This window comes from Salmo salar, chromosome ssa03 (assembly GCF_905237065.1).
Source record: "Salmo salar chromosome ssa03, Ssal_v3.1, whole genome shotgun sequence".
NCBI classification, from domain to species: Eukaryota; Metazoa; Chordata; class Actinopteri; order Salmoniformes; family Salmonidae; genus Salmo; species Salmo salar.
In genome coordinates this window covers 33,011,560-33,038,814 of record NC_059444.1, presented here as the reverse complement: position 1 = coordinate 33,038,814, position 27,255 = coordinate 33,011,560, and the positions used below count along the sequence as shown (strand labels likewise).

General features: G+C 41.2%; 1 protein-coding gene across 2 annotated transcripts in view; it reads right to left on the bottom strand.

Annotated features, from left to right (window-relative positions):
• Nucleotides 1–27,255, bottom strand: part of LOC106599824 (arf-GAP with GTPase, ANK repeat and PH domain-containing protein 3) — a 219,631-nt gene that overhangs the window by 15,476 nt on the left and 176,900 nt on the right. For both annotated transcript variants that reach the window (XM_014191164.2, XM_014191163.2), the window contains exons 14-16: nt 3,729–3,883; nt 2,986–3,076; nt 2,584–2,806 (exon numbers count right to left, since the gene is read on the bottom strand). In XM_014191164.2, coding sequence (XP_014046639.1) covers nt 2,584–2,806; nt 2,986–3,076; nt 3,729–3,883 — 469 coding nt within the window. The remainder of the gene's footprint in view (nt 1–2,583; nt 2,807–2,985; nt 3,077–3,728; nt 3,884–27,255) is intronic.

The following is a 27,255-nucleotide window of genomic DNA, read 5'->3' as shown; positions in this document are numbered from 1 at the left end:
CGAGATAATATATTCATTCCCCTTTTTGTCTCCTAAATTTATGCAAGAGATGCTTTGAGGTGATGTAGAGGCAGGGCCAAGATAATGGTACCTCCTTTCTTCATCAGATTTCTGATCAAATAAATGATTCCTCGTTCGTCAAGCAAAATATATATCCGGATTTCGATCGATGATTACCGATGAGATAATGACAACAACCTCTTTCCTCTATGATAATAATGGGATTATTATCGTTATTTGTTTGACGGACTAAACAAAGACGCATGTGCTCACACAGAATGAGATGTGATTTTCGTGACAATGAAAAACATTCCTACCCAGGGCGATATAGGAACAGTGACAGAGGTGAGACAGAGGAATCAGTATCAATAATCTTTCATCAAGTCCAGGGTGGCGGAATACTGGAGCCCACAAACCATTCAATACGTAATCGTGGGCCATCACTCAACTCAAAGCTGCCCTGAGTTGGGTAGAATGGATCGAAGAGGATACGACATCTTTCTATGGACACAGATAACACACACACACACACACACACACACACACACACACACACACACACACACACACACACACACACACACACACACACTATATTACTGCTTGGTATGGCAACAGCACCGCCCTCGATCGCATGGCACTACAGAGGGTGGTGCGGCTAGCCCAGTACATCACTTGGGCTGAGCTCCCTGCCATCCAGGACCTCTATATCAGGCGGTGTGAAAGGAAGGCCCGGAAAATCGTTAAAGACTCCAGCCATCCAAGCCATAGACTGTTCTCTCTACTTCCGCACAGAAAGCAGTACCGGTGCATCAAGTCTGACACCAACAGGCTCCTGAATAGCTTCTATCCCCAAACCATAAGACTGCTAAATAGCTAACTAAAGGGTTAATTGGACAATTTGAGTTAACCCTTGTATTTTCTTATTTTCTTTTGCACTGTCTCTATGCACACTCCCAGGACTGTACACATGCACACTGACACTCCAACACACACACACTCACTTAATTTGCTCTCTCTAAGTGCTAGACCTCAGCTGAATCTGGTAATGAATGGTGTGGCAGTAGAACAAGTTGAGGAGACTAAATTACTTGGCGTTACCTTAGATTGTAAACTATCATGGTCAAAACATATAGATTCAATGGTTGCAAAGATGGGGAGAGGTCTATCCATAATAAAGAGATGCTCTGCTTTTTTGACACCACACTCCAAAAAGCAAGTCCTGCAGGCTCTAGTTTTGTCTAACCTTGATTATTGTCCAGCCGTGTGGTTCAGTGCTGCAAGGAAAGACCTAGTTAAGCTGCAGCTGGCCCAGAATAGAGCGTCACGTTATGCTCTTAATTGTTATAAGAGGGCTAATATAAATACTATGCATACCAGTCTCTCTTGGCTAAAGAGTTGAGGAAAGACTGACTGCATCACTTCTTCTTTTAATAAGAAACAATGTGTTGAAAATCTCAAAATGTTTGCATAGTCAACTTACACACACACTTATCCCACCAAACATGCCACCAGGGGTCTTTTCACAGTCCCCAAATCCAGAACAAATTCAAGAAAACGTACAGTATTATATAGAGCCCTTATTGCATGGAACTTCCTTCTATCTCATATTGCTCAAATAAACAGCAAACCTGGTTTCAGAAAACAGATAAAGCAACACCTCACGGCACAACGCCTCTCCCCTATTTGACCTAGATAGTTTGTGTGTATGCATTGATATGTCGGCTACGTGACATTAAAACTAACTTGAAACTTGAAACATATGTCCACTTGATACGCAATTACAAGCAACAATAGCTGTCATCACCTTTATTACAAGAGCCTTTGAAGGTACATTTACAAGTTAGTTTACTCTTCTATAAATTCAAGTTTTATTGTCACATGCACAAGTTCATTGACATGCTTAACTTGCATGCTCTACCCAACCGTACAGTAATTAATATTAAAGTAGTACAACTAATAAAAACATTTATTTAATTATATATATTGTGTATACTGTGTATATATATATATATATATATATATATATATATATATATAAAATCTCAGTAACTGCAGTACAATTTTTTTTTACAATGAGACCAGCAAATCAAAAACCAAGCCGTTTATCACTTAAGTAGTATATATTACATATTCTCTAAATTTAGTTCACCAACAGTACAGACACTACAGACCTGTCTTCTACAGTGGGACAGAGAGAGTGATGGGGGGCCTCTGTGTGATAGATATGTGACAGGGCCCTTCTGGGGCCAGGGGCCTGGCCCCTGGGGTGGGCTTAAACACCATAATGGGCTCCTTAATTACCTGCTCATCCACACACAGGGTCATTAGTCAGAGAGACGCGCTGGGCCTTAACTGTCACCCAGAGACAAACAACCCTCACTGGGGAGAGGGAAGAGGAGACCAGACCTGGGTGCCCCAGCAGAGAGGAGAAGGAGGGGTGGGAACCAGGGTCTGCTCTAGGGGAGACCAGCTCACTATGTGGGGATTTTCAACCAGTTTGTTTCAAAATCCCTCCAACAAAGCTGGCAAATGGCAGATGGCAAACAAACACACACTAACAGAGAGATGTGGGGTACTGACCTGGTGCTGTCAGCGCCCACCTTGGTGTACCCCTCTAGGGCCCCCTCCCAGACACTGTTGGCCATAGCGTTGCCTATAGCCATCATCACCATGCTGAGCCCCACGGGCCAGTCATCCAGGTCCAGAGAGCGGACCCTTGACAGGTGGGTCCCCAGGTTCCTGTGGATCCCTGAACACTCGATACAGATCAGAGCCCCCAGGTTAAGACTGGCCCAGTCCGGGTCTGGGAGAGGAGGAGGAGGAGGAGAGGAACAAAATTAGCCCTATGTTAGTTACTAATAAGCAAGGGTGATATCTGGCTCATCGCAATCTGAAGACATCATGTTATATACAACACGTGGCACGTAAAGTAGTAGGAATCATTGAAATATAGCTTGGATGTTGAGAAAGTACTGTACTCACTGGCTGCATCACAGTCCACACAGATGCTGTTCCCTCTCACGTTCCTTATGGACTGAATGGACGCTGCATCACTTTGGCTGCCTAACCGGGACTTTGGAGGAGCAGAGAGAAGTTATAAACAGGTAAGCAAGAGGGACTCCGTGTGTGAGGCATCATTGCTTTGCAGTGAGAGAATGGAGGAGACCGGATTTCAGCTGGCTACACAGCACAAAACAGAAGGGGAGAGGGGAGGGAGGACTAGAGGCTTTGAAGGCCGAGTGATCATTGAGAGAGAACAAGGGTAAAGAGAGGGGAAGAGAAGAAAGAGAGGAGGAGGAGAGCGAGTGAGAGAGAAAGAGAAGAGAGAGTGGGTATTATATGAAATTGAGTCGGTGTTGCATTGCGTCTCCTCCCCTGTGTTCTGACACAGGCCGTGTTCCCATCTCTGATGTCTGTCAGCTCTAATAAGAGCTCCCCCACGCTGCACTGCACCTGTCTGACACACAGCCCAACACATGGCAGCTCAGAGAAAGGAAGGATGGGGAGGGGGAGAGAGAGGGGAGGGGATAGAGAGAGAGAAAGGGGAGGGAGGGCAAGAGAGAAGGGTGTGGGGAGAGGGGGGAGAGAGAGAATTTTGCATTCACACATCCTGATTAGCAACCAGAGATTTTCATAGCCAAGTCACGTGGTCAGGAAAAATTCCTGACCCTGAACTAATCATGACTCGACAGGCCCACAGTTTCCTCACTGTCTCTCATGCCCACCTTATTCTTCATGCTCTCGCAGGACTGCAGGCTGGCAAAGATTTGGCTCTCGATGGCTGTGACCCACAGCTCCCTCTCCTCAAACGTAGACGCCTCGAAATGCCACATCTGGCCCGTCAGAGACACGATGATGAACTCAAATGACTCCTCCGACTCTGGAAAACATAAACCCACATATACAGTGCATTGAGAAAGTGGTCAGACCCCTTCACTTTTTCCACATTTTGATACATTACAACCTTATTAAAAATGGATTAAATAAAAATGTTATTCAATCTACACACAATACCCCAACATTGCTATGAAATTTAGCTATGGTGCATCCAGTTTCCAGTGATCATCCTTTAGATGTTTCTACAACTTGATTGGAGTCCACCTGTGGTAAATTCAACTGATTGGACATGATTTGGAAATGCACACACCTGTCTATATAAAGTCCCACAGTTGACAGCGCATATCAGAGCAAAAACCAAGCCATGAGGTCGAAGGAATTGTCTGAAGAATATGTTTGGAACCATCAAGATTCTTCCTAGAGCTAGCCGCCCGGCCAAATTGAGCAATCGTGAGAGAAGGGCCTTGGTCAGGGAGGTGACCAAGAACCCGATGGTCACTCTAACAGAGCTCCAGAGTTCCTCCGTTGAGATGGGAGAACCTTCCAGAAGGACAACCATCTCTGCAGCACTCCACCAATCAGGCCATTATGGTAGAGTGGCCAGACGGAAGCCACTCCTCAGTGAAAGGCAGATGACAGCCCCCTTGGAGTTTGCCAAAAGGAACCTAAAGATTCTCTGGTCTGACTAAACCAAGATTGAACTCTTTGGCCTGAATGCCAAGTGTCACGTCTGGAGGAAACCTGGCACAATCCCTACGGTGAAGTATGGTGGTGGCAGCATCATGCTGTGGGGATGTTTTTCAGGGGACTGGGAGACTAGGTAAGGCTTGAGCGAAAGATGAACAGAGCAAAGTGCAGCGAGATCCTTGATGAAAACCTGCTCCAGAGCGCTCAGGACCTCAGACTGGGGCGAAGGTTCACCTTCCAACCGGACAACAACCCTATGCACACAGTCAAGGCAACTCGTGAGTGACTTCGGGACAAGTCTTTGAATGTCATTGAGTGACCCAGCCAGATCCTGGAATCTCTGGATATGGAAATGTCTGCTCTACCCAAAATTACAACCAAGTAATTGCAGCATTACCGCAAAAATGGAAGAGGCAAGTGGAAGGGGGAAACAGTAGACAACTTGTCTGTCGGCCCTACATTAAAGACCAAAATCGATTAAGGACAATTGGGATAAATAAAAATATATACCAGTCTCCTTTAAGGACCAAAACATTGACAGCTGTGCTACATAAATTGCAAAATAGTTGGGAAGAGATTTTCGATGTACCGATTCCATGGCACATGGAAAACGACACCGGACTCAAAACATATAATTTTTTTATAAAAATGTTATACAAAATTCTTGCAACCAATAGAATGTTATAAATATATGGGGGATACAACCATCCCAGCTTTGCATATTTTGCTGCGGGGAGGCAGAATCATTAGATAATTTATTTTGGTATTGTCCATATGTAGCTTGTTTTTGGTCACAGGTTCAGGAATAGCTGACGAATTACAACATTTACCTAGAGCTAACGCTGCAGGTAGCAATACTGGGTGATTTGAAAAGTCATAGCCAATCAATAATATAATAATTATTTTAGCAAAAATGTTTATTTTGAATTTCATCCATGGGAGCAATTTCCAAACGCCTTAAGGTACCACTAAAATACTGTAAATTACAATTTCTTCTGTAATTGATTGTTTGCAATCGATAATAATAGCCTAGTAATAAATAGTAGCAAACACTTTTATCCAAAGTGACTTACAGCGACAATACCCACTGAAACCAGTATCAGTGTTCCTTTAGCTACTCAACACTGATTGTGTACTCTTGAAAATAATGGCAATCACTATAAATTCAAAACAGATTTCAACACAGTCTAATAAAAAATGCTCTGTGTATTTATTCTAGTGGATAATTCTCATAAGTATATACTGTATTTATACTATATCTTAGTCTATGCAGCTCTGACATTGCTCGTCCATATATGTATATATTCTTTTTTCCATTCCTTTACTTAGATTTGTGTGTCTAAGGTATATGTTGTGAAATTGTTAGATATTACTGCACTGTCGGAGCTAGAAACACAAGCATTTTGCTACACCCGCAATAACATCTGCTAAACACGTGTATGTGACTAATACAATTTGATTTGATTTGAATACATTGTTCACGATGAAGCAGGCTTTATGAAAATGTCACCTGTCATCTGCCTGGGCAAGGGCTTTGAAACAACATATGCTATAATACATGTCATAATGCCTCCCCCGTTTACAAGTAATTCATTAACACAATGATAATACACTAGAAAATGACTGATGTAAATCGTCTAGTCCTCTGCACATGCTTTATCTCATAGCCAAACGATTTGTAATTACCTAATTATGGCTATGCAAATATAGCGGGCTAATTTGCATAACGCATGTTTCCCTGCCTCCAGCAGGAGACTGGGGAGGAGGTTACAGACAAGGGGGGATTGGGCTCCTCCAACACATCTCCCATCAGCCCTCTCTTTGCACACCCAGATTGTTTATTGCATACAGAGTTCACAGTCGTATAAAGAGATCAGAATTGCAAGCTCTGGTAAAATCAGTGTGTATGTAAAATGGGCTCATGTGTGCTGGAGTTGGGAGGGAGTCAATACTGAGCTATTATCTGTAGACACCGGACATTTGGAGGTTGGCGACATGGACTCGCTAGTCTATCATCATACCCATTTCAGACAGAAGATGTGGTATGTTACCTTTTCAAACCGACTCTTATTTACCAGTTATTTGCAGGTATACCATTTTATACATATCAGTGGGTAACTGGCAAATTGGCAGGGGTGTTGGGTGTTGTTAAACCAAGCCTAGTTGGTTTTGCCAAAGAAAAAGTGAGGACCCTTCCCACTAGCCATGATTGGCTGAGATATCATGTAGAACTGCAGAAGTGTTGCTATTGCTCTCAACATTGCTGCCCTGAATTTAACAGGTGCTATCGACAAAGATCATTGAGAAGATGTGATGGACTACATTCTGGAGGACGATCGTGCTAAGCTCACTCTCTCTCTCTGAATCTGAAAATTAATCAGACGATGAGGAAATCCCTGATTTAGGTAAAATCATTTTTATTGAACCAGACATTGTAGAGTCTTCTGATGACAGTGATGGGGAAGAAACGTCAATCAACATTCCATGCACTCATGGCTCTGCATAATACTCTACTTCTTGAATTTGTTCTGGACCTGGATACTGTGAAAAGACACCCGGTGGTATGCCTGGTTGCATAAGTGTGTGTGTAAGTTGACAACGCAAACAATTTCCAACACATTAATGTTTCTCGTAAAAGCAAGAAGTGACGCAGTCAGTCTTTCCTCAACTCTTAGCCAAGAGGGGCCTCCCGAGTTCCGCAGCGGTCTAATGCACTGCATCGCAGTGCTAGCTGCATTACTACAGATCCTGGTTCGATACCGGGCTGTGTCGCTGCCGGCCACAACCGGGAGACCCATGACGCGATGCACAATTGGCCCAGCATCGCCCGGGTTAGGGGAGGGTTTGGATGGCCAGGATGTCCTTGTCCCATTGCACTCCAGCGACTCCTGTGGCGGGCCGGGTGCATGCACGCTGACACGGTCCCAGGTGTACGGTGTTTCCTCCGACACATTGGTGCAGCTGGCTTCCAGGTTAAGCGTACATTGTGTTAAGATGCAGTGCGGCTTGGCGGGGTTGTGTTTTGGAGGACGCATGGCTCTCGAACTTTGCCTCTCCCGAGTCCGTATGGGAGTTGCAGCGATGGGACAAGACTGTAACAACCAATTGGATATGACGTTTGTCGTGAAAAGGGGGGTAAAAGAAAAGTAATACTTTTTTAACTCATAGCCAAGAGAGACTGCATGCATAGTATTAATATCAGCCCTTTGATTACAATGAAGAGCAAAACGCGCGGCTCTGTTCTGGGCCAGCTGCAGCTTAACTAGGTCTTTCTTTGCAGCACTTGACAATTTGACAGGACACAATAAAAGATAAGATAAAACTAGAGCATGCAGGACTTGCTTTTTGGTGGGGTGTCAAAAAAGCAGAGCATCTCTTTATTACGGACAGATCTCTCCCCATCCTTACAACCATTGAATCTATATGTTTTGACCATGACCGTTTACAATCTAAGGTAATACCAAGTAGTTTAGTCTCCTCAACTTGTTCAACAGCCAGACCCTTCATTAACAGATTCAGCTGAGGTCTAGAACTAACAGTTGAAGTCGGAAGTTTACATACACTTAGGTTGGAGTCAATAAAACTCATTTTTCAACCACTCCACAAATTTCTTGTTAACAAACTATAGTTTTGGCAAGTCGGTTAGTACTTCTACTTTGTGCATGACACAAGTAATTTTTCCAACAACTGTTTACAGACAGATTATTTCACTTATAATTCACTTTATCACAATTCTAGTGGGTCAGAAGTTCGTATTCACTAAGTTAACTGTGCCTTTAAACAGCTTGGAAAGTTCCAGAAAATTATGTCATGGCTTTAGAAGCTTCTGATAGGCTAATAGACATAATTTGAGTCAATTGGAGGTGTACCTGTGGATGTATTTCAAGGCCTACCTTCAAACTCAGTGCCTCTTTGCTTGACATCATGGGAAAATCTAAAGAAATCAGCCAAGACCTCAGAAAAACTATTGTAGACCTCCTCAAGTCTGGTTCATCCTTGGGAGCAATTTCCAAATTCCTGAAGGTACCACGTTCATCTGTACAAACAATAGTACGCAAGTATAAACACCATGGGACCACACAGCCGTCATACCGCTCAGGAAGGAGACATGTTCTGTCTCCTAGAGATGAACATACTTTGGTGCGAATAGTGCAAATCAATCCCAGAACAACAGCAAAGGACCTTGTGAAGATGCTGGAGGAAACAGGTACAAAAGTATCTATATCCACAGTAAAATGAGTCCTATATCGACATAACCTGAAAGGCCACTCAGCAAGGAAGAAGCCACTGCTCCAAAACCGCCATAAAAAAGCCCAGACTACGGTTTGCAACTGCACATGGGGACAAAGATCATAATTTTTGGAGAAATGTCCTCTGGTCTGATGAAACAAAAATAGAATTGTTTGGCCATAATGACCATCATTATGTTTGGAGGAAAAAGGGGGAGGCTTGCAAGCCGAAGAACGCCATCCCAACCATGAAGCACGGGGGTGGCAGCATGTTGTTGTGGGGGTGCTTTGCTGCAGGAGGGACTGGTGCACTTCACAAAATAGATGGCGTCATGAGGAAGGAAATTATGTGGATATATTGAAGCAACATCTTAAGACATCAGTCAGGAAGTTAAAGCTTGGTCGCAAATGGGTCTTCCAAATGGACAATGACCCCAAGCATACTTCCAAAGTTGTGGCAAAATGGCAACCTCTTGACGTTACCCTACGATAGGGGGCGCCACAGCGCATTTTGGAAAAAATGTGTGCCCATTTTCAACGGCCTACTAATCAGACTCAGAAGCTAGGATATGCATATAATTAATACCTGTGGATAGAAAACACCCTAAAGTTTCTAAAACTGTTTGAATGGTGTCTGTGAGTATAACAGAACTCATATGGCAGTCAAAACCCCGAGACCGATTGAACCAGGAAGTGGAATTCTGAATTGTGGACTCAACTTCACGTCGTTGCCTATTATTCACACCGTGAGATATCGTTCATTGAGCACTTCCTATTGCTTCCACAAGATGTCGCCAGTCTTTACAAAGTGTTTTGAGCCTTCTACTGTCGAAACTCAGTGAATGAGACGCGTTGGAAATTGGTCACAGGGGGAGGGCCATCACCATTATGACGCCGGCGGCCCTGTCTACCCCCACCTTTGGAAACATTTTGAAACACAATGAAATCATCCCCCTCGAATCTTATTGGCTCTCTTGTTGAAACAGGCCCTGAAGATTTATGTTATACAACGTTTGACATGTTTGAACGAACCTAAATGGGAAAAAAATGTTTTATTTCGAAACGGCTGTGGCGCGCTCGGCAGAGTAGTTGGATACACCATTCGGACGCGCTAACAACAGCAAGCTAATGGAACATAAAGGATGGACTTTTTCGACCGAAAATACATCTGTTGTGGACCTGGGATTCCTGGACAACTAAAGGTAAGGGATTATTGACAATATTATACAACATTAGATGTGATATGCGATTGTTCCAAGATGGCGCCGAGCTGTATTTACTAGCTCATTTTCTGAGTATCGCATCCCCTTTTATCGCTAAGTGTGATTACCCAGTAAAGTTATTTTTAAATCTGGTATGACAGGTGCTTTCAAGAGATATTCATCTATAAATCTTAGAATGACAATATTACATTTTAAACATGTTTTCGAATAGTAATTCAGTAAATTGTAGCTCTGTTTCCCCGGATTGCATTTGACGGGAAAATAGTTAGTCAACGTCAGACGCCGATGTAAAATGCTGTTTTCATATATAAATATGAACTTTATTGAACAAAAGAATGCATGCATTGTGTAACATGATGTCCTAGGTGTGTCATCTGATGAAGTTTGTAAAAGATTAGTGCTGCATTTAGCTGTTTTTTGGTTATTTGTGATGCATGTGGTTGGTCGGAAAATGCTTATGTTGCTGCTTTTACGATGGACTCCGCTTTTCCTGTAAAACCATTTTGAAATCGGACGACGTGGGTCGATTCAGGAGAGGTGTATCTATAAAACGATATGAGACAGTCCTATATTTGAAAAAAAATATATATTAAATTTCATAATGCTAATGTCGCTAGGAGTTTTCCCTGGATTTTGATCCCGCTGACGGGACGAGACGCTGAAGAGGTTGGACAACAAAGTCAAGGTATTGGAGTATCCATCACAAAGCCCTGACCTCAATCCCATAGACAATTTGTAGGCAGAACTGAAAAAGTGTGTGCGAGCAAGGAGGTCCCCAAACCTGTCTCAATTTCACCAGCTCTGTCAGGAGGCATGGGCCAAAATTCACCCAACTTATTGTGGGAATCTTGTGGAAGGCTACCCGAAACATTTGACCCAAGTTAAACAATTTAAAGGCAATACTACCAAATACTAATTGAGTGTATGTAAACTTCTGACCCACTGGGAATGTGATGAAAGAAATAAAAGCGGAAATAAATCATTTTCTCTATTATTTTTCTGACATTTCACATTCTTAAGATAAAGCGGTGATCCTTACTAAGATTACATTTCAGGAATTGTGAAAAACTGAGTTTAAATCTATTTGGCTAAGGTGTATGTAAACTTCCGACTTCAACTGTATGTAATGATTTGTACCAATTGCAATGCTCTTAGTTTAAGAGATATTCAGGACCAGTTTATTATTGGTCACCCATTCCAAAAGAGACTGCAACTCTTTGTTAAGGGTTTCAGCGACATGGACACACATGCTTTGTTTAATGCCAGTGGCAGGTCATTGGTAAAATTAGAAAAGAGTAGAGGGCCTAGAGAGCTGCCCTGCGGTATACCACACTTTACATGTTTGACATTAGAGAAGCTTCCATTAAAGAAAACCCTCTTAGTTCTATAAGATAGATAGCTCTGAGGATGAAAAGACATAACAGATAAGTTTTCTCAACAACATGTTATGGTCAATAAAATCAAAGGCTGCACTGAAATCTAACACTACAGCTCCCACAATCTTCTTATTATCAATTTATTTAAACCAATCATCAGTCATTTGTGTCAGTGCAGTACATATTGCGTGCCCTTCTCTATAAGCATGCTGAAAGTCTGTTGTTAATTTGTTTACAGAGAAATAGCATTGTATTTGGGCAAACACCAATTTTTTTACAACAGTTTGCTAAGAGCTGGTGGCAAGCAGATAGGTCTGGTGTTAGAACCAGTAAAGGCCGCTTTACCACTCTTGGGTAGCGGAATGACTTTGGCTTCCCTACAGGCCTGAGGACAAAGATTTTCCTCTAGGCTCAGATTAAAAATATGATATAAAGTACTGGCTATAGAGTCAGCTACCATCCTCAGTAGCTTTCCATCGAAGTTGTCAATGCCAGGATGTTTGTCACTATTGATCGATAACAAAAACATTTCCACCTCTCCCACACTAACTTTACAAAATTCAAACTTACAATGCTTTTCTTTCATTAAGAATAATTGGCAACATCAAATGGTTTTGTGATGAATAAGCCATCTGAGTCTATGAAAGACGGAGTTGAATTTGTCATTTTGCCCATAATTTAATTTAACCGTTTTTTTTTATCTTGGCTTCATAATACAGATTTTTCTTCTTTTTGTTGAGTTTAGTCACATTATTTATTAATTTTCAGTAAATCAGACAGTCTGATGTGCAGACAGACGTATCAACCACTCCCTTTGCCCCATCTCTTTCAAACCTACAGTTTTTCAATTCCTCATCAATGAATGGAGCCTTAACAGTTCTACCAGCCAGTTTCTTAACAGGTGCAGGTAAATCAATAAATTCATCAAGTGTAGCATCTGGATGCTCCTTATTAATCACATCAGACTAAAAAATATTTGTTAACTTCAACACGACTCATAGCAAAACATTTTGTTTGATCTTTTATACACTATTTTAGGCCAGCTTTTGGAACTTTGGCTTTCCTGGATATAGCCACTATATTGTTATCACTGCATCCAATGGGTACGGATACAGCTTTAGAACAAAGTTCTACAGTATTAGTAAAAATCTGACCGATACATGTGATTGATCTTATTCCTGTAGTGTTTGTAAACACCCTGGTAGGTTGATTAATAACCTGAACCAGATTACAGGTACTGGTTACAGTGAGAAGCTTCCTCTTGAGCAGACAGCTTGATGAAAACCAGTCAATATTCAGGTCCCCAAGAAAGTAGACCTCACTGTTTACATCACATACATTTCACACATCAAGCATTTCACACATATTATTTAGATACTGACTGTTATCACTTGGTGGGCTACAGCAACACCCCAAAAGAAAAAGCTTTAGATGTGCCAGGTAAACCTGCAACCACAACACTTCAATAACACTTGACATAAGATCTTCTCTAAACATTACAGGGAAATGGCTTTTTTCGCTTGAACCGACCTAGTCATGATTGGGGTAAAGTTTTTTACTAGGCTGTTACCAGAGTATATATATATATATATATGGCTCTGGCTGTAACCATCCATCTGGCAGTTCTAAACTTTGCTAGGCATGTCACTTCACCCATTTCATTGCATAGCCCACCACATGCACTGTTTTCTTAACCACAAATAATTACTGTGGAAATAAATATCACTGAATGACAAAACGATTATAATAAAGCGGGCTAATGCAATTGAAGGCAGCAAACTGTTGCTTACTGAAACTCCCAACGTCATCCAATTGTTCTAATACATTTGAAGCAATAGCCTTCCTGCTGTTTCAGCACTGATTCACACTGCTTTGAGACAATGCCAGATTTTCCGTTTTACTGAATAGCCGTTTGAATATTGGTTAGGCTACAATTAGGCTGAATAAATCTTAGCTAAATTGAGGTGAGTGCTGCTCATGATCATCTTGTCTAGTTGGCTCATTTATAAGCACTGATGACAACATTTTGCTACCATGTTATGTAGCTTAACAAGTGGAGTCTTTTGCTCTTTACTCAAAGATGTTTAGTAGCCTAGGCCTATTACTGACCAAAAGCCTGTGACTTGTCTTAATCAATCAATGTGATTTTGTTTCACTGAATCTCTGTCCGTATATTTGGTTAATTCTCTGGCTGGGCAAATAAGTGGAGGTGGTATAGCTCAACTATTAGTTTTCTCATCTACTACTGATCACAAACATTTAGCATGCAATAATGTAGCCCAAATAAAGTGGAGGACTATTATTTTGCTCGATTGAGTATAGGCAAGTCCCCGCGGTGAAATATGAACACGAGACTCACATGCTTTTAAAAACAGGATTGCTATTACTTCCTATCAGTATTATGATGAACATACTCTCAATGTAAGACCCTACGCCTGCTCCCTAACAAAGCGGAGTGAGGGTAGGACAGAGATGAAACATGGATTCTGTTCCAAAATAGTTGTGTGGGAAAAATATTATTTGTATTTTATTCTGTTATTCCATTGTAATCTTAGCCTACAAAAACATATATTTGTGTTGAATGTGATCAGGGTAAGCGTGTCTTGTCTTTTTAATGAACAAAATAAGAATTGATTTCCTGTGCATTGCGCAGCCATGTAGCCTATAGGCTGCACAGACCAGTAACATAATTAAATTCAAAATATGCTGTTCTATTCTATTGAAAATACATTTTATTAGACGTATAATGTTTCTTAGGACCTGCCTAAACAAATTAATAATGAATTTCTTTGTGATGGTGTATATTCAAAGGATTTATTAAAATAGACGTCCACCCACATCGGCCCACATTTACACCCACTCCTAAACTTGCCGGCATGTGCATGGGCGGTATAATAGGCTTATCCCACCCATCAAATCTGTCCCCTCTCTGAATCGTGGCATTGAACGCTTTAGCAGGATTCTTTCACTTCACAACTGGCTACTTGATTATTGCAGCTCAATGGGTGTAATTTTTGTTGACAATTTCGATACCTTTTGGAAACAAAACACGTTTTATAAGGAAGATGGGATCCACCCAACTCATTTGCATTCCTGGATCCTTTCACAACATTATAAGGCTGCATTGAGACAATGACTTATCAATGACCCAAGCCCAGCTCAGTTAATACCTACCATTGTGATGAGTTGTCATAATGCTTCAGCAAATGTACATTATACCAGGGGCATTGGTAGACACAATGTAAGTAACCTAATGTATGCCCCTCTAACTGCCCTGAATGCCTCAACAGCTAGTGTATACAGTAATCATGTGTCTATTGAACCTTTCTTTAATTAACTAGGCAAGTCAGTTAAGAACAAATTCTTTACAATGACGGCCTAGGAACAGTGGGTTAACTGCCTTGTTCAAGGGCAGAATGACAGATTTTTACCTTGTCAGCTCGTGGATTTGATCTAGCAATCTTTCGGTTACTGGCCCAACGCTCTAACCACTAGGCTACCTGCCACCCCTATGAACCAGAAATATACTGTTGGTACTGAGGCGGTGTGCCCTAGTAGGAAGTCCGCTGTGTGCAGCTCACCCTGAACTAACATAAATTACATCAGCATACCTACTTCTGCTAAGCTTCCCAGTAAAGCAATGAAAACAAGTAAGCATCCAAGAAAAGTGCTCAAAATAGCCCACGTTAACATACAGTACCAGTCAAAAGTTTGGACACACCTACTCATTCAAGGGTTTTTCTTTATTTTTACTAATTTCTACATTGTAGAATAATTGTGAACAGATCAAAACTATGAAATAACACAAATGGAATCATGTAGTATTTTTTTTTTAAACAAATGAAAATATATTTGAGATTTTTCGAAGTAGCCACCCTTTGCCTTGATGACAGCTTTCACACTCTTGGCATTCTCTTAACCAGCTTCACCTGGAATGCCCACATATGCTGAGCACTTGTTGGCTGCTTTTCCTTCACTCTGCGGTCCAACTCATCCCAAACCATCTAAATTTGGTTGAGGTCGGGTGATTGTGGAGGCCAGGTCATCTGATGTAGCAGTCATCACTCTCTTTTTTGGTCAAATAACCCTTACACAGCCTGGAGGTGTGTTGGGTCATTGTCATTGTCCCGTGGATTGATGAGGAATTTAAAAATTGTATGGTTGAGATGGATGAGGCAAAACGAATGGCAAATACGTCTGGCAGCACAACTGATTGGCAAACATATTGCAAATTGAGAAATCATGTGACTAAACTGAATAATAATAATAAGAAAATACAATATGAAACAAAGATAAATGACAAAGAATGATAGGTAAAAGCATTGGAGCACCTTAAATTACATTTTGGGAAAAAAGGCAAACTCAGCTCATTGAATCATTCATCACAAAACCGACTGATATTGCCAACTACTTTAATATTTTTTCAGTGGCAAGATTAGCAAACTTAGTCATGACATGTCAGCAACAAAAGCTGGCACTACACATCCAAGTATATCTGACCAAATTATGAAAGACAAGCATTGTAACTTTCAATTCTGTAAAGTAAGTGTGGAAGAGGTGAAAAAATGGTTGTTGTCTATCAACAATGACAAGCCACCGGGGTCTGACAACTTGGATGGAAAATTACTAAGGATAATAGCGGACGATATTGCCACTCCTATTTGCCATATATTACATTTAAGCTTACTAGAAAGTGTGTGCCCCCAGGCCTGGAAGGAAGCAAAAGTCATTCCTCTACCTAAGAATAGTAAAGCCCCCTTTACTGGCTCAGCCGACCAATCAGCCCGTTAACAACACCTAGTAAACTTTTGGAAAAAATGGTGTTTGACCAGATACAATGCTATTTTACAGTAAACAAATTGACAACAGCCTTTCAGCACACTTATAGGGAAGGACATTCAACAAGCACAGCACTTACACAAATGACTGATGATTGGCTGAGAGAAATTGATGATAAAAAGATAGTGGGGGCTGTTTTGTTAGACTTCAGTGCAGCTTTTGACATTATCGATCACAGTCTGCTGCTGGAAAAACTTATGTGTTATGGCTTAACATCCCCTGCTATATTGTGGATAAAGAGTTAACTGTCAAACAGAACACAGAGGGTGTTCTTTAATGGAAGCCACTCAAACATAATCCAGGTAGAATCAGTAATTCCCCAGGGCAGGTGTCTAGGCCTCTTACTTTTTTCAATCTTTACTAACAACATACCACTGGCTTTGAGTAAAGCCAGTGTGTCTATGTATGTGGATGACTCAAAACTATACACGTCAGATATTACAGCAACTGAAATTACTGAAACTCTTAAAAAGCTGCAGTTAGTTTCAGAGCGGGTGGCAAGGAATAAGTTAGTCCTAAATATTTATAAAACTAAAAGCATTGTATTTGGGAGAAATAATTCACTAAATCCTAAACCTCAACTAAACCTTGTAATAAATAATGTGCAAATTGAGCAAGTTGAGGTGACTAAACTGCTTGGAGTAACCCTGGATTGTAAACTGTGATGGTAAAAACATTTTGATACAACAGTAGCTAAGATGGGGAGAAGTCTGTCCACAAAAATGTGTTGCTCTACCTTCTTAACAAGGCAGGTCCTACAGACCCTAGTTTTGTCGCACCTGGACTACTGTTCAGTCGGGTAGTCAGGTGCCACAAAAAGGGACTTAGCTCAGAACACAGAGATAAAACATTAATAATATGCATGTCAATCTCTCCTGGCTCAAAGTGGAAGAGAGACTGACCTCATCACTACTTGTATTTGTGAGAGGTATTGACATGTTGAATGCACCGAGCTGTCTGTTTGAACTAGTGGCACACAGCTCGGACACACATGCATACTAGAGGTCGACCGATTATGATTTTCCAATGGCAATACCAATACCGATTATTGGAGGACCAAAAAAAGGCCGATACCGATTAGTCGGCCGATTTTTTAAAAATGTTTTGGGGGTAATAATGACAATTACAACAATACTGAATGAACACTTATTTTAACTTAATATAATACATCAATAAAATCAATTTAGCCTCAAATAAATAATGAAACATGTTCAATTTGGTTTAAATAATGCAAAAACAAAGTGTTGGAGAAGAAAGTAAAAGTGCAATATGTGCCATGTAAGAAAGCTAACGTTTAAGTTCCTTGCTCAGAACATGAGAACATATGAAAGCTGGTGGTTCCTTTTAACAGGAGTCTTCGATATTCCCAGGTAAGAAGTTCTAGGTTGTAGTTATTATAGGAATTATAGGACTATTTCTCTCTATACGATTTGTATTTCATATACCTTTGACTATTGGATGTTCTTATAGGCACTTTAGTATTGCCAGTGTAACAGTATAGCTTCCGTCCCTCTCCTCGCTCCTACCTGGGCTCGAACCAGGAACACATCGACAACAGCCACCCTCGAAGCAGCGTTACCCATGCAGAGCAAGGGGAACAACTACTCCAAGTCTCAGAGCGAGTGACGTTTGAAACGCTATTAGCGTGCACCCGCTAACTAGCTAGCCATTTCACATCGGTTACACCAGCCTAATCTTGGAAGTTGATAGGCTTGAAGTCATAAACAGCGCAATGCTTGAAGCACAGCGAAGAGCTGCTGGCAAAACGCACAAAAATGCTGTTTGAATGAATGCTTACGAGCCTGCTGCTGCCTACCACCGCTCAGTCAGACTGCTCTATCAAATCATAGACTTAATTATAACATAATAACACACAGAAATACGAGCCTTTGGTCATTAATATGGTCGAATCCGTAAACTATCATCTCGAAAAACAAAACGTTTTTCCTTTCAGTGAAATACGGAACCGTTCCGTATTTTATCTAACGGGTGGCACCCATAAGTCAAAATATTCCTGTTACATTGCACAACCTTCAATGTTATGTCATAATTACGTAAAATTCTGGCAAATTAGTTCGCAATGAACGCAAGAGAAATGACATACTTTAACCTGGTTAATATTGCCTGCTAACCTGGATTTCTTTTAGCTAAATATGCAGGTTTAAAAATATATACTTCTGTGTATTGATTTTAAGAAAGGTATTGATGTTTATGGTTAGGTACGATTGTGCTTTTTTCGCAAATGCGCTTTTGTTAAATCTTCCCCCGTTTGGCGAAGTCGGCTGTCTTTGTTAGGAAGAAATAGTCTTCACAGTTCGCAACGAGCCAGGCGGCCCAAACTGCTGCATATACCCTGACTCTGTTGCAAGAGAAGTGACACATTTTCCCTAATTAAAAGAAATTCATGTTAGCAGGCAATATTAACTAAATATGCAGGTTTAAAAATATATACTTGTGTATTGATTTTAAGAAAGGCATTGATGTTTATGGTTGGAGCAACGTGTACCTAAGCGATTATATGCAACGCAGGACAGGCTAGATAAACTAGTAATATCATCAACCATGTGTAGTTAACTAGTGATTATGATTGATTGATTGTTTTTTATAAGATAAGTTTAATGCTAGCTAGCAACTTACCTTGGCTTCTTACTGCATTCGCGTAACAGGCAGGCTCCTCGTGGAGTGCAATGTAAAGCAGGTGGTTAGAGCGTTGGACTAGTTAATCATTGAAAATAAGAATGTGTTCTTAACTGACTTGCCTAGTTAAATAAAGGTGTAAAAAAAAAAAGAAACGTTTTTTAAAAATCCGCCAAATCGGCGTCCAAAAATACCGATTTCCGATTGTTAAGAAAATATCGGCCCTAGTTAATTGGACATTCCGATTAATCGGTCAACCTCTAATGCATACCCCACAGAGGTCTCTTCACAGTCCCCAAGTCCAGAACAGTATATTGGAGGCGCACAGTACTACATAGAGCCATGACTACATGGAACTCTATTCCACATCAAGTAACTGATGCAAGCAGAAAAATGTGATTTAAAAAATATAAAAATACACATTTTGGAACAGCGGGACTGTGAAGCAACACAAACATAGGCACCAAACACGTACACACACACACACACACACACACACACACACACACACACACACACACACTTTGTATTGTAGATATGTGGTAGTGGTGGAGTAGGGGCCTGAGGGCACACAGTGTGTTGTGAAATCTGTGAATGTATTGTAATGATTTTAAAATTGTATAAATTATGTACATTTTGCTGGACCCCACGAAGTGTAGCTGCTGCCTTGGCAGATACAAATACAAATGTTGTAAAAATGGGACTGTATGAATTGGGTTCTTAAAAATATTATTTCAACAGGTTTGATTATTTTTACAGGCACACTACATGACCAAAAGTTTGTGGACACCTGCTCGTTGAACATCTCATTCCAAGATAATTTCAAAATCAGGGCTCTGTGTAGGCCAGTCAAGTTCTTCCACACCGATCTCGACAAACCATTTCTGTATGGACCCCGCTTTGTGCACACGGCATTGTCATGCTAAAACAGGAAAGGGCCTTCCCCAAACTGTTGCCACAAACTTGGAAGCACAGAATTGTCTAAAATGTCATTGTATGCTGTCGCGTTAAGATTTCCCTTCACTGGAACTAAGGGGTGTAGTCCAAATCATGAAAAACAACCCCAGACCATTATTCCTCCACCAAACGTTACAGTTGGCACTATGCATTGGGGCAGGTAGCGCTCTCCTGGCATCCGCCAAACCAATGGCTGCGAGCTTTACACCCTGACGTTGCTTCCAGAGGTATATTAAGCAAACCAGACAGCACAATTGTCTTGTAAAAAGAGCGTGCCCCTGGCTACACTCCAATATTCAAACATAATTTACAAACTAATTTCCAGTTAATGAGTCCGCCAGATCAGAGGCAGTAGGGATGACCAGGGATGTTCTCTTGATAAGTGAGTGAATTGGACCATTTTCCTGTCCTGCTAAGCATTCAAAATGTAAATAAGTACTTTTGGGGGTCAAGGAAAATGTATGGAGTACAGATACAGATACCCAAAATACGACTTAAGGAGTACTTTCAAGTATTTTTACTTAAGTACTTTACACCACTGCATAAAGTCTGTCTGTAAAAGGTATAGGTCTTTAGGTGGCTTTTATTTTTCCATGTTTTTTACCCACTACCCCTTTAAGATATACAAACAAGCTTATGCAGGCATGGTAAATTAGTGGGATTTGGGTCTGTGTATGAAAAGGATAATAAGACTATACATCCGTTCCCAGAACCAAAAGTAAGTAGTTGGTTCTGGCTGTGGGGATTCTAGCAATCCCAATGCTCTAGTGGAGGGTCTCCTCTTCAGGGGGAAAGCTATAATCCAATTAGCTCGACACCAACTTCAATTATCTGATCTTGTTTGAGATATCGACTACAGGTAACAGAATCAATAAAGACCTCAGAGCTTCTTATTTAAACATACAGTACAGTTAAGGGGTGTTTACATATGGAAGTCTGGGTTTGAGTAATGTTACAATGACCCTCAAAGGCTTAGACTAACATGATGTGATGCTTAGTTGGTGTCCTTTTGGTGTTAGAAGGTCCTATTATCCTATCAAGAATCATTTGTTAAGAAAACTGAACAAACAATAAGAAATATATGATTGAATAAAGAAATTCAGACATTCAGTCAGTTTTATACAAGTATTGTACTTTAAAGAGTTCCTCTTTCCCCTCAACTGTCCCATAATTGTTCATTTAAAAAAAGCATGGCATTTAGATTTGCAGCCTAGTTTTCCTCAGAGTCCAATGACGTTACACTTCTGCACTCAGCTTCTAAAAACCTGAACAAAGCTAATTATTTAGTTGACTAGCAATAAATTGGAGGCATTAAAACACGTTCATTACTGAGATTAAGAAATCAACAAATCGCTGATTTCTTAAACTGTTGAGGATACAAATTTAGCTCTTCATGCGCGGAACAGAACAGTACAGGTAAGACATGAGCACTAAAACGGCCAAACCACCAGACAAAAACATTGACCCAACCAGATAGTAGAAAAGGCAAATCCCCTAAGACCCATTGACTTGAATGGAAATATCCGTTCACATAATTATATTTCTGTGGTAGTATCATAGTATCACGGTGGCAACAGTAGTATTATGATATGCTTATACAGTATGTTGATATTGCTTTTTAATGCAGGACCTGTCACAGCCTCACTGGAGAGGTAATTCCATTCTGTGTGAAGCAAAGTAATTTCGTTCCATCTAAGCATGACGATTAAGGTCAAAATGTCCTCCTCCAAGACGATAAATACCAGGCGTGAACGATACAATGAGGTATTACGGCCGCTATTTCAGAGGCAGCTGCTGCCATGATGATGACTGAGACAGCTAGCGCTAGGATCATTAGCACTCCTGATGTTCCCCAATGGGTACAGTTAGCCCACGGCTAACAGAGGAACGAATGGGGAGTTCAGTCACACATTAACACCAGCAATCAGCATTAACCCCGTGATCTGACAATATTTATCCAGCAGCTACACAATCAACAAGTCCTTTCCAATTAGATGTGGCCAGGTCAGTGGGCAGACGTGGAGCAACGTAATATGAATCCAATAGGAGGGGAACAACTGTTACTGTGGAGAATCAAGAGGCAGATACGATGATTTTCCTTAATTAACATGACCACAATAAAAAAGAAATCATAGCCTAATGGCTGTGGTGACGTGGAGTGAAGCAAGGAGCGAAGGCATCTTCTCCTACAGTCTAGACTATACACGTAACTCCCCAAATAATGGAAACACTTAAGTAAATGAGGGATACAAAGTATATTGAAAGCAGGTGCATTTACACAGGTGTAGTTCCTGAGTTAAATAAGCAATTAACATCCCATCTTGCGTAGGGTCATGTATAAAAATCTTGGGCAGGCCATTTTTTTATCCCAATGGATGACAACGCCCCCATCCTCAGGGAACGAGTAGTTGCTGAATGGTTTGATGTGTGTGAAAAAGATTCAAAGCATATGCCATGGCCGTCTCACGCACAAGATCTCAACCCAATTGAACACTTATTGGAGACTCTGGAGTGGTGCCTGAGACAGCGTTTTTCACCACCATCAACAAAACACAAAATGATGGAATTTCTCGTGGAAGAATTCAAGTGGTTCTGACTCGTAGTGGCGGTGTTTCCTTTATTTTGGCAGTTACCTGTATGTCCTCCTGTCCACCATTTACCATGCATCATAAAACTGTTAGAGGGCTTTTTTACAGAGTCATGATTCATCAGCCGTTCATCAGACTGGATGTGTCAACAACAAATACATAACATTTATAAAAAATATAAAATGCATATTTGGTAAATCAAGAAATTACCAAATTGGTATCGTTACAGATCAATGAAGAAGATCAGACCTCTGAGCATAGATATTTAGAGATCATTGGTACAGGTTTGACACAGAGCTGTCTCTACTCCTAATGATCGTCCCTCCACTCCACAGCAGATGCTCCACGGGAGAAGTGAGGACCGGAGGACCAGATTAGCACCTCTGGGGTTTGGGCTGAGCCCAGCTGAGCTGTCTACGGCAGGCAGAGAGGCAGGGCCAGGGAGGGACACATCTATCCTCCCTCACACTACCTCTCTCTGGAGAGATCGATTCAATGACCGCCTCAGCAAGGCCTCAAGGTGTGAGTGTATATGTGTGTGTGGGTGTATGTGGGTGCAAGTGTGAAACTAGTGCGTGTGTGTATTTGGACAATATATAGTAGAGACTTTGAGGTGGTGGGGGTGACATGTCATCCAAGGTGGGGTTTTGTATGTGTGATGGTATGTATGAGGTCTTGTGCTGGGTTGTGTATGTTGCACGCATCAGGCGGTCACTTAAAGAAGTGCTTTCTGTTCCTCTGAATTAACGAGCAGTTGGGAAGAACAGGCCAAGGCGGTGCCATCTGTAAATGTCACAGGCACTGCTTGCTCATTTTACACATCATTAAAGCCAATATTCCTAACCTGTATCAGAGCAATCAGGAGCAGGCCATTACTGAGACACACACGGGCCCCGGGGGAACCGCACCGCACCAAAACGCAGAGCGAGAGGAGAATACTGACACACACATAGGCGCACATAAACAGACACGCACACAAGCCACAACCTAATAGCAAAACTACATTTAGCGATACGCGAAAAGAAAACACTGTCAATTACACGGCGTATCTGTGGGCAGTGTGTTGTGTACAGAGGCGCACAAATGAGAATCTTATTATTCCTTTCTCTGCAACGTGCATTGGGTGGCGTTTGGTTTGGAAAGCCGAGGAGCCATTACTGTAGCTGCTCTGGGCTCCAGGGACAGCTTTGCGAAATGAAACAGAGATGTACGGTATTGTCCAGGGAGGGAGTCAATGACAAAACAAAGTATTGAGATAAATACCCACTATTAGCACAGGGCTGTTAAACCACCATTTCCTAATCCTCTGCTGGACTCCAGAAGACATTAACACACTGGTGGAGGAGTCTGGGTATTTATGTACTATACTGTATAACCTTAAACATACTGAGGTAGAGAGTGGGAGTGGAGGAGTCTGGGTATTGATGTACTATACTGTATAACCTTAAACATACTAAGGTAGAGAGTGGGAGTGGAGGAGTCTGGGTATTTATGTACTATACTGTATAACCTTAAACATACTGAGGTAGAGAGTGGGAGTGGAGGAGTCTGGGTATTTATGTACTATACTGTATAACCTTAAACATACTGAGGTAGAGAGTGGGAGTGGAGGAGTCTGGGCATTATAGTATATAGTGTATACTTTATATATAACCCTTAACACACTGAGGTAGTGGAGGATATTATTGAATGTACTTTATATCCTAACCTCACTGAGGTGGAGTTAGGGTTAGGGCTAAAGGATGAGGAGGGTTAGGGATTGTAGGTTTCCCGCTCTGGATGTTAAGACATATTCATATGATCAATAAGACGTGTTACTGGGTTACCGATAGTTGGCAGGGGATGGTTATTCTCGGTGAGATGATGCAACCACATCAAGGTTTCTTCTGAACGCCCACTCTAAGAAGAGCAGGACATTTGCAACGGACATTTCTCACACCGACTCATTTTCATACATCAAGTTATACATCTTTCTCAAATTCACATGTAACTGACACGACACAACATGTTAAGAAATAAAAGTAACTTATGAAAAAAACTATTAGAAAACTATTTAAAAACTATTAAGAGACTAACTAAACACAAACAAACTAACAATTAAAACATTACTGCTATGTCCTTGACGAGAGCAAACGTCCTCATCTACAGTGTAAAACTGTGAAGGATCTGAACCTCCTTTCCTTCTCTCCTCATTTCCTCCCGTCTTTCTCCCTCCATCTCTGCTGCCACTCCCCACTGAACACGCTGAACCCATTTCAAATAATGAACATTTGATACACTTTCCTTCCTTCTTTTAAAAGAGAAATACATTAATGAAGCTCCCCTCCCTGACAGTCTGCATTAATCAGAAGGGCCTCCCCTAGAACACAAGTCTTTATCGCCCATCGATTTTCCAGTGGGTTTTTTTAGGCAGGTGGCATGCGAACGGTGTGCGAGTGGCGCGTACAGAGAGCCCCGATGCCAGGCGGCTGCTGAGAAGCGCATTAAAGGGCTGTCAGTTGTCTCGCTATGCATCCTGCATCATTCTTTAAGCACATGAGAAGTTCATTACACTGCACACGGTTCTGACAGTGCACTAGGATATTAGGGGCTGTGTCCATTGTGCACTTCCTCTGAGGAAAGCGTATAGTGGAAACGTAGCCGATACAGCAAAGAGAATTCACATTGCTGCCTCTGCATGTCATGCCTATACAATACTAATTTGGAGATGTATACGTTGAAAGCTAGATGCCATTGGAACTGCTCTTGACTTGCATAGGAACAACTTGACTTTCAATCAATTGACTCACAATGCAGAAATTACTTTCTTGACTAAAGTTGCCCAAAATGAACCCTGGATTTCTTAGATGGATCTGCGAGGTTCTGTGCTAACTTTGCCAGTCTGTCTCTTCTCTCTTCAATTGAAGGTTGGGAACGGAATTAGGATGTATGCCCTACTGTTATTTGTAGGAACCACAAGTTTTTCAATGGAAAAACTCTGTGGAGCCAAATTGAAGTCTAATTAAGGTTCAGTGGTTTTCCTGGTCATGTCACGTGGTCATTTACTAATTTATAAACATAACTGCCTGGCTAAAATATCTCCTTGGCTACAGCTCATGGTACAGACACACTGAGAAATTTGACTGCCGATAGGTATAGCACAGTAGGCCGCTCCTTCTCTTGCTAGAATAAAATTAGTCCATGCTGTGTACCGACTTGTTAACGACGAACCTGCCGTTTCTACATGTAGAATCGCAAAGCAATGAACTTGACAATTAGAGAGCACAAACCTCCACGTCAGGAAGCCGACAGAAGTGACAAGAAAGATTAAACAAATGGGCACTTTTCCCAGTGTAATCCACCACCTTCTCATCAGAATTGTTTTTACTAAAACAATATAGCTGCATAAAATCTAGCTTTAGCTTTATGCTTGAAAAAATATTTTTCTGTTAGGTTCAGTTTGATCTTGTTAGTTAGCTCATTAGTTAGTTAGCTAGCTAACGTTAGCTTGCTAACTGAGCCAGGCAGTCACACACACACTTCATATAGATGAATGGGGTGGTAAATGCAGCACAATGCACACAACATTAAATGCTTTACCAAGCTAGCTATCTAGCAAGATGAAGATCCTTAAATTCAATCTCCATTATCCCATACTGAAACGGTTAGAATCGTCATTTAGCATAACATAGTTAGCTACTCCACCGACTATCCACAGCTAACATTTACATTTTAGTCATTTAGCAGACGCTCTTATCCAGAGCGACTTACAGTAGTGAATGCATACATTTAATTTAAAAAAAATGTTTTTTCCCGTACTGGTCCCCAGGCAGCTGCTTCAATCAAAAATGAATCCATTGTGATTTTTTTATAATGTTGCTAGCTTTGCTAGTTATCTAGTTGTGGCCATCTGGTTAGTATCAACAAGGGCTTACTACAAATTCTAGCTAGCTAGCAACAACATTACTTAGCTAACATTAGCTACAGCAGGCACAAGCCAAACAACCTACTGCCACCTTGTGGCCTGGAGTACTTAAACGAAGCAAATCGGAGTTAAAACTGTTCTATGTGAATAACAAAAAGTTAACTGCCGACACTGGGCAGATGCGCTAAGTACCTTTTCGGCAGTCAGATTTCTCAGTGTGACTGACCCTCTCAAGGCTACCTCACACATCCTGTTCTTCCCATGTTGACAAAACTGATTGCTCACCTTAAAACGCTCATGCCCCTTTGATTTATGATGCTTCACAACAACTAAAATTCAATTTTGGACTGTATTCCAGGGCTCTGATTGCCCTGTAAATGAGATAAACTGATAGCAATTTATTCAAGGATCCAACCTCTCCTTCCCTCACTCCCTCCCTCCCTCCCTCCCTCTCCCCTTCATTCAAGAGACACAACCTGCATCCTACACTTGAGTGATTTCGATATTTAAGCAATATGTCTGTATTCCGGAAGCATTCAGTAGAACAGACAAGCTGATGCTAATAGAAAATCTTACAAGAGAAGGTGTAAAAAAAAAAAGTAAGAAATAAACGTGCTTCTTTGACAGAGAACAAAACTTTCTGAATCCGCACGTTTCCATTGACACCACACGCTGAACAGCATTTACAGGTCTAATTATGATCACTTATCCACAGTTAGAGCAGAAAGTTCGTCATATTAAAAGACGTGGACACATTTCAATGATTCCAAGCTACTGTATATGGAACAGAACAAAAGGTTGGGACGGACGTTGAGACGGGCTAATATCCACTAATGATTCCCTCGATGCAATGTGACGAGGTGAATCCACCCAGTTTCCCAAGTCCCTAATGACAGCCATCACTCATTCAAGCCCCTGAGACCATTATTGGAGTGATTCTGATAGTGTTGGTCCATTAGGGTCTAAAATCTTGTT